This window comes from Cervus canadensis, chromosome 10 (assembly GCF_019320065.1).
Source record: "Cervus canadensis isolate Bull #8, Minnesota chromosome 10, ASM1932006v1, whole genome shotgun sequence".
NCBI classification, from domain to species: Eukaryota; Metazoa; Chordata; class Mammalia; order Artiodactyla; family Cervidae; genus Cervus; species Cervus canadensis.
In genome coordinates, this window is record NC_057395.1 from 71079517 (window position 1) to 71092882 (window position 13366).

At 49.9% G+C, this 13366-nt stretch overlaps 1 protein-coding gene across 9 annotated transcripts in view; it reads left to right on the forward strand.

The window, feature by feature from the left end:
* The window catches only part of TOX2 (TOX high mobility group box family member 2), a 147168-nt gene extending 134092 nt beyond the window's left edge, over positions 1-13076 (forward strand). For 6 of the 9 annotated variants that reach the window (XM_043480070.1, XM_043480073.1, XM_043480075.1 and 3 more), the window contains 6 exons: positions 4854-5093; positions 7321-7548; positions 8009-8089; positions 9127-9522; positions 10213-10340; positions 12277-13076. In XM_043480070.1, the coding sequence (XP_043336005.1) occupies positions 4854-5093; positions 7321-7548; positions 8009-8089; positions 9127-9522; positions 10213-10340; positions 12277-12343 (1140 nt within the window). In that variant the 3' untranslated portion in view covers positions 12344-13076. Of the gene's footprint in view, positions 1-4853; positions 5094-7320; positions 7549-8008; positions 8090-9126; positions 9523-10212; positions 10341-12079 lie in introns of all 9 variants that reach the window. The other 3 variants (XM_043480072.1, XM_043480078.1, XM_043480071.1) reach the window with 1 other exon arrangement.
* Positions 13077-13366: the final 290 nt, after the last annotated feature.

Here is a 13366-nt window from a genome sequence, read left to right on the forward strand (position 1 = left end):
GCCTGCCAGGCTCCTTTGTCTGTGAGATTCTCCAGGTAAGAATACTGGAATGGGTTGCCATGCCCTCCTCCAGGGGATCTTCCCCACCCAGGGATCGAACCCACCTCTCTTATGTCTCCTACATTGGCAGTCAGGTTCTAGCTCAACCTGGGAAGCCCATAGCTTAGTCAAAGACAAAAGTATACATTCCTGTAGAAACAGATGACCCTAAGCCGACACCTAGGATGCCATTGAAAGGGCATTCATTTGCCCATTTCAAAGTCTTTAAAATTTCCTGCAGTATATATGTGTTTTTGTGTATGTGGGAAAGTTCTTTATAGTAAATATCTTGGGGTAGGTTTGCTAGATTATAGGATATATATCATCAGATTGCTTCCTAAAGTGTGTATCTTACTAGTTTACACCCCCACCAGTAGTATAAACAGAAATCTAGGTGTCCAGGAAACAAACGAAAAGATGTTTGACTTCTCTAGTAAACAGGGCAGTGCAAATTAGAACAACTTCGGGAGCATTTCAGACTTAGAAAATTTGCAAAAATCCAAAGTCTGCCATTATCAAGTGTTGGTTATATATTATTAAATTCCTGAGTTAGGAATATCTGGTTGAAGAATTCTAAAGCAGGCAGCCAGGAAGGAAAAAAAAAGAAAGAAAGAAACAACAAGCGCTAAACACAGAGCCGCTTGCTACTTTGCCCTTGAAGAAATAATATCAGGCCCTTGTTTAAAATTCATGGAAAGAAAAGTGTGTACGTTGGAATGGATAAGAGGTGCTTAGAGAATAAATTTTAAAGCCTACTCTTTTTTAAAAGTGTTTAAAATTCTTTCCAGCTTTATTGAGATATTATTGAGATTTAACATGTTTAAGTTTAAGGGATACAGCATGATGATTTGATGCATGTGTATGAAGTGAAGTGAAGTAAAAGCCACTCAGTCATGTCCAACTCTTTGCGACCCCATGGACTATACAGCCCATGGAATTCTCCAGGCCAGAATACTGGAGTGGGTAGCTTTTCCCTTCTCCAGGGGATCTTCCCAACCCAGGGATCGAACCCAGGGCTTCCACATTGTAGGCGGATTCTTTACCAACTGAGCCACCAGGGAATGTGAAATAATTACCACAATAAGTGTGTGTGTGTGTACATGTGTGTGTGTGTGGTGATACTTTTAGGATCTAGTCTTTTAATAGCATTTAACTATATAACAAAATATTGTTAATTATAATCACCATACTGTACATGAGGTCCCCAGAATTTATTCATTATATAGCTAGAAAATTGTAACCTTTGGAAACCTTCACCCATTTCCCCCAACCCCCTGGCAACCACCGTTCCACTATTTGTGTGTGTGTGTGCACGCTTAGTCTCTCAGTGGTGTTTGACTCTTTGTGACCCCATGGATTGTAACCCACCGGGCTCCTCTGTCCATGGAATTTTTCAGACAAGAATACTGGAGTGGGTTGCCATTTTCTACTCTAGGAGATCTTCCCGACCCTGAGCGTGAACCCACATCTCTTGTGTCTATCTGCATTGGCAGGCAGGGTCTTTACCAACTGCGCCAGCCACGTATGAGTGAGAACACAAAGGATTTGTCTGTCTCTGTCTCGCTCATCTCACTCAGCGCAATGCCCTCACGGACTGTCCACACTGCCACAGAAGGCAGAGTTTCCTTTTCTGTGGCTGAACAACACTGTAAAATGTAAAAACCAGTATCAAATTCCCAAACAAAAGCTTCAAAGAAAGATTTTGATGGAAGCAGAAATGTTACTGGCAACTTAGACAAACCAAGGGGCTTCCCTGGCAGCTCAGTTGGTAAAGAATCCACCTGCAACACAGGAGACCCTGGTTCGATTCCTGGGTTGGGAAGATCCCCTGGAGAAGGGATAGGCTACTCATTCCAGTATTCTTGGGCTTCCCTTGTGTCTCAACTGGTAAAGAATCTGCCTGCAATGCGGGAGACCTGGGTTCAATCCCTGGGTTGGAACGATCCCCTAGAGAAGGGAAAGGCTACCCACTCCAGTATTCTGGCCTGGAGGATTACATGGACTGTATAATCCACCGGGTCGCAAAGAGTCAGACACGACTGAGCGACTTTCACCTTCACTTTAAACAAACCAAAGGAATCGAAATAATCACCACTGACAGGACGGAGAAATGTTACACTATATTAATCTGCAAACACAGCTCCAAATACTGTGAAATGTACACAAAATTTAAACATATTTGGGGGGTGGGAAGAATTTGGAGATTGGGATTGACATATCACTACTCTGTATGAAGTAGATGGCTCGTGAGGACCTGCTGTGTAGCCCAGGGAACCCTACTCAGTGCCCTGTGGTGACCCCAATGGGAAGGGAATCTTAAAGATTGAGTGGGTATATGTATACATGTGTACGTATAACTGATTTCAGTTTGCTCCACGGCAGAAATTAACACAACACTGTAAAGCAACTGTACTCCAATAGAAATTTTAAAAAAGAAAGCAGGGACTCAGTATGTGTATCAGTGTCCATAGCAGCATCATTTACAATAACTAAAAAGTGGAAACAACCCAACTGGATGATGAATGAACGGATAAGCAAAATGTAACATACTCATGCATGCGTGTGTACTCAGTCACTTCAGTCATGTCCTACTCTTTGCCACCCTATGGACTGTAGCCCACAAGGCTCCTCTGTCCATGGGATTCTCCAGGCAAGAATACTGGAGTGGGTTGCCATGCCCCCTCGAGGGGATCTTCCCAACCCAGGGATTGAACCTGCATCTCCTGTGCCTCCCACCTTGCTGGTGGATTTTTTACCCACTGAGCCACCTGGGAAGTCCAGTATATTCATACAAGGGGATTAGTATTCAGTCTTTAAAAGGGAGGAAATTTTGACACATGGAACAACATGAATGAACCTCAAGAACATTATGCCAAGTGGAATATTGTTGTTTAGTTGGTAAGTCGTGTCCGACTCTTTGCGACCCCATAGATTGTAAGCTCGCTAGGCTCCTCTATGGGATTTCCCAGGGAAGAATACTGAAGTGGATTGCTATTTCCTTCTCCAGGAAATCTTCCCGACCCAGGGATTGAACCCATGTCTCCTGCTTGGCAGGCAGATTCTTTACCACTGAGCCACCTGGGAAGCCTCTAAGTGAAATAAGCCAGACACAAAAGGACAAATACTGTATGATTCTACTTAAGTGAAGTACCTAGAATAGTCAAGCTCATAGAGACAGAAAGTAGAATGGTGGTTACCAGGGGCGGAATGAGCAGGAATGGGGAGGGGTATTGAAGGGGTACCGAGCTTTAGTTTTGCCAGATGAAGAGAGTTCTGTGGATGGATGGTGGTGACGGTTGTGTGAATGGACTTGATGCCATTGAACTGTAGACTTAAAAATAGTTAAAATGTAAGTTTCATGTTATGCATGTTTTACTACAATAAAAAAAGAATGTTAAAAAACAAGCATGTTTGGGTCCCCAAGGAAACCTGAATAAATTCTCAAAAGTACAAATAGTACAGATTATATTCTTTGATCACTTTTGTTATGAGAAATGACTAGCAAAAAGGAAAGAAACAACAAAAAATTTTAACCTCAGAAATTTCAAGTCTTATTAAACATCGATTCCGTGAGAGAAGAAATTAAAAATGAAATTTAGGAATAAGTATATCAAAAAGAACAATAACGAAAATCTCATGAGATGAACTCTGGGAAAAGCTAAGGTCATGTTCAGAGGGAAATTCATAGCATGAAAAGTATTTCTAAACATTGAGAATGAAAATAATGAATTGACAGTGTTACTCAGAATTGAGGGGGAAGCCAACCAATCTGCAAAAGCAGAAGAGACTAATAAATGTAGAAGAATTAGATAAAGATACTATAAAGAGGCAAATAAAGATAAAATAAAGAATTAGAAAGCAGAGAAAGAGTAGACCTGATAAACAAATTTGAGATTTGAATCTTTTAAGGAGGAAAAAAGAAATCTCACAAAATAAAATAAAAAACTGATGAACTTCTCTAATAAAAAGTAAAAGGAAAACACAGATACTAGATATTAGAAATTATAATTTGACCACAAATTTAAAGGATATAAAAATAATTATAAGGATATGCAAATTTGTATGCTTCACTGAACAGTGTGTATGTATCTATATACATGTATAATTTTTAGGTGAAAAATACACACTGTTCTAAATATGATTAGTACGGGAAGTGCCTGTATATAAAACTCAGTAGTTTTCTTTATATTCCAAAAATAACCAGTTAGAAAATATCCTGGGGAATAGATAGTGAGAAAACTACTGACCTATGGTGGTGAGGGGAAAGTGCAACCTTTCTTTAGTGGTTTATTTGTTCTTTGTATTTAACAAACCCTTATACAATATAGGGCTTACTGTGTGCAGGCATATTTAATCCTTAACAGCCCTAGAAGGTAGGTTTAATCATTATCCACATTTTTCAGATGAAGAGACTGAGGCACAGAGAGGTTAAGTAACTTAAGTAAAGTCACCCAGCGTACAAGCGGAACCAGATTTCAAAGTGCAGGCGGCTTCCAGTATCTCTGCTCTTTGCTGTTATGCTGCACAGGGAATAAATGCAAAGATATACCGTGTTTCAGGGGGGAAGACCCAATATCATCAAATGACTTATTCACAACTGACCCAGGCTTTCTCACAAGGGCTGAGATGCTGACCGTCTGTCCAGGGTGACTGTCAGCAGAATGGCGCCCCCCAGGGGTACACCGAATCGTGCAGGGGTCCCTGAGGAAGCCACAGCTCAGAGTGGACAGCTGAGCCACAGCTCAGACTCCTCTGAGTCTGACAACGCAGATGTGCTGGCCCTTTCTAACTCAGCACGCGATCTCCCCTCTTAGATCCAGGAGATGGTCCACTCGGAGGTTGCTGCCTATGACTCAGGCCGACCAGGGCCCCTGCTGGGCCGCCCAGCAATGCTGGCCAGCCACATGAGCGCCCTCAGCCAGTCCCAGCTCATTTCTCAGATGGGCATCCGGAGCGGCATCGCCCACAGCTCCCCGTCACCCCCAGGGAGCAAGTCAGCGACCCCCTCTCCCTCCAGTTCAACTCAGGAGGAGGAGTCGGAGGCGCATTTCAAGGTAAGTGGGGATGGAGATGCAAAGGCTTCAGATGCCTTAGAATGCCTTCCCGTCAGCAGGGGACAGGCCCTGTGAGGAAATGGGCATCACCTACCTCTAGAAAAGACTACAAGAGTGTAACTGTCCCCTTTGTTGGAAAACAAGGAAAATTCTGGAAAAACATGATGATGTCTTATTCCTCAATGGCCAGTGGGTCATTTCGGTGGCATTGATGGCATTGGCAAGATCCTCAAGGCCACATCCTGTGGCCATTCTGACCTTTCAGGAGGATCACAGAGATGTGTGATCCAGCAGAGGGCACCTCTGGGCGTCACTGTGGGAGGGAGCACTAAAAACAACCCCCCACTGGGGACATGACCCCCGCATATCCCTGGAACCAGGGGTTGTCCTGCATCTTCAAGAACATGCCAGGGAATGAGAGCTCACTGCCTGTCCAGCTCCTGTCCTTTCTTTGCACCGACCCCAAGCCTCCCTCCCAGTCAAAGAACTTCTTGTTGTACTGGAGCAGAAAAGAGAGACCTAGAAAGGCCAAGGATGCTTGTGCTTGCCCGGAATCTCCCAGTGAGCCGCTGGTAAAATCAAGACTTGCTCCCACAATGCCTGCCTGCCTGCCTTTCTTTTTCATAAGGGCCTCTCACCTCTTTCCATGTGGTGTCCCTGAAGAGGCCTGGGGCAGTAATTGTGGCATCCATCAGTGACCCTGACCTCCTGGCTGGGGTGGGCGCCTCTGGATCCTGGTCCAGCTTCATCCTCAGGGTAACTTGGTCACCACTGTAGTCCAGGAAGGAGGTGCTTTTAATTTAATTTTATTTTATTTAATAAACCCTTCTAAAACACTTTCATGGGGCAGATACTATTCTAAGGACATGACAGGTATTAATCCATATAATCTTTATCACAACCCTACGTGGTAGTGCCTTTATTTTCTCTGATTGGCACATGGGGAAATTAAGGCACAGAGGGGTTAAGTGACTTATCAGGTGTCACAGAACCAGGATTTAAACCAAGGTGATTGTAGTCTGGCTCCAGCATACGTACTCTAAACCACCCTCAACGCCCCATCTGCTTGGCAGACAGAACTGAGGCTTGGAGAGGTGGGTGATTGCAGAGAAACACTCAAGAACAGGACTGATGTGGTCACAGACTGCCCCTCACTGTCCCTCAGACCCACAGACCTGAGTCCAGCCCGTGGTTTCCTTATCAGTTTATGATATTACCTTCATTTTCTTGGAGCATTAGAGCCACAGTCTTCATGGCAGGATCCACGGCCTTTGGCCAAAATCCCTGGTCCTTGGGTGGCCTGGGAGTCCTAGTCGGTGGGGGACATGCCCACCCCCTCCATCCTGGAAGCCAGGTGCCCAAAGTACTGAGGTCCTGGAGTCTGACTGCACTAGAGGCCAGGTATCCAGGGTGAGGTCACCCTGGTGACAGTTACATTAACCTCACTCCCATCCAACAACTTCAAAGAGGGTCAGGCGGACTAAGCCATCTGCCCCAAGTTGCATAGCTGAAATGTGGTGAAAGAGACCAGTCTTATTCAATCAAGGGTAATCTTTGGGGATTATTTGTGATCACAAGAAGGGGGAGGTGTTAAGAAAATATATATATATCCAAAACTTGGAAATAGTCCCAAAACAGATAACTGCAGTCTTTCAATAGCATATCACAGCCTCATCGAACAGGCTCAAGAATTATCTGATGATTCTCTGGGAGATTATACCTTCCTTTTGATTCCTCCCTCATTATTGATGGGAGCTCTTTTACATTCTGTAAAGGAAGATGTTAACTTGGGGCAGGGGGGAAATGATGAAGAGGTGAGCAATTTTTGTCTGATTACAAGACAAATTAATTTTTCCCTGTAGAGACACAAATGACTTCTGTGCAGCAGAAAAGACTAAAGGCCCAGAGGTGATAGTTTTATTGCTCTACAGGGCAGTAACTTATTTCTTTCTCTTGTGTTTTTTTGAATGAACTTTACCATCATTCTGAATGAAAAACCCAGGGCTCGTATCCAGGGCATGTGTGTGCGCTCGCTTGTGTGTGATTTGTGTGTGTGTGTGTGTGTGTGTGTGTATTCAAGCCCGGGGGGTGGCCAGGGCATTGCTGATGTGTGGACAGGGCTGGGCAAGCTGGGAAAAGCCAAGGAAGGTCCAGCTCGGCCTAAGCTGGGTCGGTTAGCTGGAGGTCCTGGGCTTCTCTGGTTTTCTAACTACCCTCACCCGGGCAGATGTCGGGAGAAAAGAGACCTTCAACCGATCCTGGCAAAAAGGCCAAGAACCCAAAGAAGAAGAAGAAGAAGGACCCCAATGAGCCGCAGAAACCCGTGTCAGCCTACGCACTCTTCTTCAGAGACACTCAGGCCGCCATCAAGGGACAGAACCCCAGCGCGACCTTCGGGGATGTGTCCAAAATCGTGGCCTCCATGTGGGACAGCTTGGGAGAGGAGCAGAAGCAGGTGAGCCCCCATCCCTCTCCGGGCCATCCCCCAAGGCTCTGTAGTCAGACTTGGAAGGTCTGGAACCAGGCCCAGCCTCTGCCCAGCCTCTGCTGAGGACTCTACTGGGCTCAGTTTGCCCATCTGTAAACTGGGGAGGTAGGGCTGGTCCCATTTGGCTGTTCTGTAGCTGCATTCACTAGCGACATGGTTAAGTGGGGGAGGAAACTGGACCTCTGCTGCCTCATCTGTAAAACGGGAACAAGCATCTCCATCCATCGTGTGCCTCCAACTCTGAAAGTCTGGGGTCCAGGTCACAGCTTTCCTACCCACTGGCCATAAGCCCCTGGCTTCCCCTCAAGGGCCTGCAGGGGGGATAGAAGCAGATCCAGCTCAGAGGTCAGCGCCAGTTACCAGCCCTGTGAGCTCAGGCTGACCACCTGACCTCTCCCCGATATCACCCACATCTTGGATCTTTCAGGCCTACAAGAGGAAGACTGAAGCAGCGAAGAAGGAGTATCTGAAGGCTCTGGCAGCCTACAGGGCCAGCCTTGTTTCCAAGGTAACAGCTGGGATCCCTAAGCCCAGTCCTTGAGGGATAGAGCAAGAACCGAAGTCCATGGGAACAGTCAACAGCACAGGTCTTGAAAGGGATGTTTAAGACCAATATGGCCCCTTCTCCGGGCTCCCCAGGTGGCACTAGTGGTAAAGAACCTACCTGCCAATGCAGGAGACAGAAGAGACCTGGGTTCAGTCCCTGGGTGGGGAAGATCCCCTGGAGGAGGGCACGGCAACCCACCCCAGTATTCTTGCCTGGAGGACCCCCATGGACAGAGTAGCCTGGAGGGCTACAGTCCATAGAGTTGCACAGAGTCGGAAGCAACTGAACAACTTAGCACACACGCACGCGGTCCCTTCTCCAGGGCACCTCCTGTGTGCCAGCTCATGCTGCGTACTTTACACGCATCTCATTTCACGTGATTCTTCCAACAAGAACCCAGTACACAGAGGAGTTAAGCAACTTGCCTGGAAGTGTCCAGTCTGTTAAATGGCTGTACTAGGATTCAGACCCAGTTTTGCCTGTCTTCAAAACTGGCCTTTTCTCCTGTCCTACGCTCAGCCTTCTCTGTCGACACCAGCATCACAGGAGGCTCAGCATGGTGGTGGTTGCATGGTCCAAGCTGGGGAGGGAGGTGGTCTGGCAGCTGCTACAGAGGACGTGGTTTCTGAATTGGGCCAGAAAGGGTCAAGCAAAGAGGGTGTCCCAAATCAAGGGAACAGCCCATGCAGAGGCACAGAGGCTGGGAGAAGCCCACGGAGAGGATAACCCAGCTGGGTGATGCTCGTGCCTCGAGCCAGGCTGAAAAGCATGGATTCGCCCACGGGCACGGGAACCTCCAGGGATTAAAATACGGGGTGGTTGGATGGTCAGAGCCAAGGGTGGTGGGTCCTGAGTGATCTCTGGTGAGCCCCCTTCTCTCCCCTGAGGGACCCGAGAGCCAGCCAGTGGGTTACAAAACCACGTGGGTTTCGTGGCCCAAGTTCAGGCTTATCCACGTTGGTTCCGGCTTATCCAGATTGGTGTCTGTTTCCTTCCAGAGCTCGCCTGACCAGGGTGAGACCAAGAGCGCTCAGGCGAACCCGCCGGCCAAGATGCTCCCCCCTAAGCAGCCCATGTACGCCATGCCGGGCCTGGCCTCCTTCCTGACCCCGTCCGACCTGCAGGCCTTCCGCAGCGGGGCCTCCCCCGCCAGCCTCGCGCGGACGCTGGGCTCCAAGTCCCTGCTGCCCGGCCTCAGCGCCTCCCCGCCGCCGCCCCCCTCCTTCCCTCTCAGCACACCCCTGCACCAGCAGCTGCCGCTGCCACCCCACGCCCAGGGTACCCTCCTCAGCCCACCTGTCAGCATGTCCCCAGCCCCCCAGCCTCCCGTCCTGCCCGCGCCCATGGCACTCCAGGTGCAGCTGGCCGTGAGCCCTTCACCTCCAGGGCCACAGGTAAGCAGGACCCAGTGAGAATGTGCCCCTGGGGGACCCATTTGCGGAAAGGGGAGGCAGCTTGGGATTCCAAATACTGGCCCTGCCACTCTCGGCCTGTGAAACCTCAGCCTTGGCACTTCACCCCTCTGAGCCTCAGTGACCACATCTGTGAAATGGGATGAGTACACCTCACCTGAGATGCACTGGCTGTGGAGAATAGCTGGCAAGGCGCCAGGAAGATTCTTCAGATTCCTAGGGCATCCCGGGCCCTCCTCCCTCAGCTTCTGTCCATTCCTGCTCTCTGGCTGGAGAGGCTGAGGCCAGTGAGCCTTAGCTGCTGGCCCTCCCCAAAGCCTTTGAAGCCTGACCCCTGCTAAGTGCTCCATGGACACTGGGGATTACAAAGCCTTCTTGACCCTGGGAGGTCACTCGGCCCAGTAAGTCCATTTTACAGAGTGGGAAACTGAGGTCCAGGGAAGGAAAGTTCTTCACCACCAGCACCCTACCCTTGCAGCTAAGACAAGGACTGGATTTTCCAGAAGGTGCTCTACCAGGGAAAAGAAAGAAGTGGTCCAGGCAGAGGGGCAGAACAGAAATTTCTTATAAGCTGGGGAAGTGTCTCTGCAAACAGCCCCCTCCCCTCCTTGCTGCCTGAGATGCGCCCCTTTGACTCTCCTTTGCTCACCGCCTCCTCCTCCGCCTCGGCAGGACTTCCCCCACATCTCTGAGTTCCCCAGCGGTTCCGGATCCCGCTCCCCTGGCCCGTCCAACCCCACGAGCAGCGGAGACTGGGACAGCAGTTACCCCAGCACCGAGTGTGGCGTCAGCACCTGCAGGTGGGCCCCCCCCTGCCCGCGGTGGGCGCTGCTGGTGCGAGTAGCATGAGGATGGGGGGACGGTGGAAAGGGCAAGGGGGACGCTGCAGATCACTGTCACCCTGCAGGAGGACCTCGTGGGCACCAGGTGCCCGGCATCTTCAGGAGAGGAAGTGCAACAAAGCAAGGACCCATAGGGACTCAGCTGTCTGGGGCCAGGCCTGGGGGGGACACTGAGGCCTGCCTTCGCTTTTGCTGTTTTTCCTTCCATCCTGTTATTTTTCTTTTCCTTTTTTTTTTCTTTTTAAAGATTTATTTATTTATTTAGTCTTCCCGGGTGGTTCAGCTGGAAAAGAATCTGCCTGCAGTGCAGGAGACCCAGATTTGACCCTGGGTCAGGAAAATCCCCTGAAGAAGGGCATGGCCACCCCGCTCTAGTTATTCCTGCCTGGAGGATTCCACGGGCAGATTTCTTTCTTTTTGGCTGCACTGGGTCTTTGTTGTGGCTCGCCGGGCTCTAGAGCTCCGGCTCAGTAGTTGTGGCGCAGGAGCTTAGTTGCCCCATGCCTCGTGGAATCTTCCAGGAGCAGGGGTCGAACCGCCAGGCGATTCTTCACCACTGGACCACCGGGATGTCTCCACCCTGTTTTCTTTTTTCACAAGTGCTTCCTTGTGACATTCATGGCCAGAGCGACTGTCTTTGGTCAGCTTCCCTAGGAGCAGAGCCTGAAGCAGGAATTTGGGTGCCCTTGATGATGTATATTTGTTCAGGGAGAACCTGTACCAGTAGTGGGGGTAGGGCAGCGGCTGGGGCAGAGAGGAGCCTAGCAAGGGCATGGCCTCAGCCAGAGACTGGCTTTTATTTTTTAATTTATTTATTTTAATTGGAGAATAATTACTTCACACTATTGTGATGGTTTTTACCATCAAGATCAATTGGCCACAGATACACATGTGTCCCCCCAGTCCTGAACCGCCCCCCCACATTCCTCTGGGTTGTCCCAGAGCACCGGATTTGGGTGTCCTGCTTCATGCATCCAACTTGCACTGGTCATCTGTTTCCCATATGGTGATACAAATGCTTCAGTGCTATTCTCTCTGGCTTTGGCCTGATCTCAGGGAGCTCTGGGCTCCAATCACAGCACAGATTTGGTCCCATTTTTTAAAACAAAATAATTTTTTATTGTTTTTTGGCCGCACCGCGTGGCATGCAGAATTCTGTGTTCCCCAACCAGGGATTGAACCAGAGCTCCTGTAGTGGAAGCAGGGAGGTTTGGTCCCAACCTTAAACAGTTCTAGCTTTTTGTATCCTCAGCGCTGAGGACCGGGTGGTCTCCCACCAGGATTCCAGGAAGGGTGTTTAGTTCCGCACGGGCACGCACGCACACACCTCTCCGCCGCTGCACCCCCCCCCCCACACACACCCCTCCGCCGCCACACACACACACACAGAGGAGGGGTGTTGGTTCCACGCGTGCACGTGCACACACACACCCATCCCTCCGCCACACACACACACAGAGCCCTCCACCGCCACACACACACACACCCTTGCGACGCCCGCGGTGGATAGTCAAGAGGGACCGGCCCAGACCTTCACGCATCCTCCGAGGGGCCGTCGAGTCCGGGGAGGGGATGAAAGGCCAGTGAGCAGTTGTCCCCATGCACTCGGGCTCCGTGTCCAGCCCCGTGAGGACCAGGGCACGCCTGGACGGGGATGGGGGTCACATCAGCTCTGACAGCCCCTCCTTTCTCCCCAGCCTGCTCCCCAGGGATAAATCGCTCTACCTCACCTAAGCCCGTCTCCCTGTCCTCCCTGAGGCTTGCTGGAAGGGCGCTGCTCAGAGCCTGAAGGGCTGACAGCAGAAAAGAGGCCTCGGCAGGAAGCAGGGCGCCGGCGCAGAGCGCAGTGAGACGCCCGGGCCCAGGGCTGAGGCTCTTCCTCACCTCCCGGCAGACTCTGCAGAGGCCGCCCGCCGCCCACCGCCAGCCCAAAGAACCTGCTGGAACCTCCCGCCCCCTGACCGCTTGCTCCAGGGCTCCTGTGGACCCCGCGCCTCGCCTGCCGCCGTCCCCTCCGTCTGGTCGTCTGGCGCCAGAGCCCACGGTCGCCGGAGCTGCCCCTGGACCGGTGGCCCTGCCGCAGGAAGCCACCCCCAGATGCGCCGGGCGGGGTCGGCTCAGCGCCAGACGTGCAAATCCGGTTTTACAGTGTGAACAAGACATTATGACACTTATAAACTGTTGGCTCCATGTAAGTATTAGTTGACTACGTGTTTTAGAAGCTGTGCTGAAGACACCTGTAAGATTATTTTGTTGGGATGGGGTGGGGCGGAAAGTAGATTCCTTAAAGGTAAAAAAAAAAAAAAAGCATTTTATATGACCCTTAGCACATTTTTTTTTAAGTTTTATCTTAAGGGAGACGTGCACAAAAGAGGCTGCCAAACCATTTCACCCTCTGTACAGCAGGAACTGGACAATTTATAGCCACACTCAGAGACATTGTGCTTTTTTTTTTTTTTTTAAATCATACATTCATCTATTTAAAACAGCCAGCAAGGACTTCTGTCTGTTTACCAGGAACAATCGAGAACAAAATTGCAGTTTCTATCATAAAGTGTGTGTGCTTTGGGGGACTGGTTTGGGTTTGGGTTCTTAATGTTTGCAGCTGTTTTCTGACCCTGCAAATGTCTGTCTTGGTGCCCAGTGCTTCTCTCGAATTTCTTTATAATAAAACTGATGAAAAGTTGGAAACAAGCCTGTCTCTCTTTACACTTGGTAAGCCAAGGGCAGGCCCTCTGCAGTGGTCCTTGGTGGTGGGATTCACCAGGACAGAGCCCCTGGTGTCAGTTAGGTTGAGGGCAAAGTCCCACCTACCCTTTCCCCATCCCCGAGGGTCTCTACAGGCAGCAGAGCCCCGATGGCTTCAGTCTTGCCATCTGTAGAAGTGAGGTGATGATGGTACCAGCAAGTAGGTTCCCATGATGATTCAAGGTGCTCTGGCCTTGTGTGCTGGCCACAAAGGGAACTCCCATCGGCAGGTGACC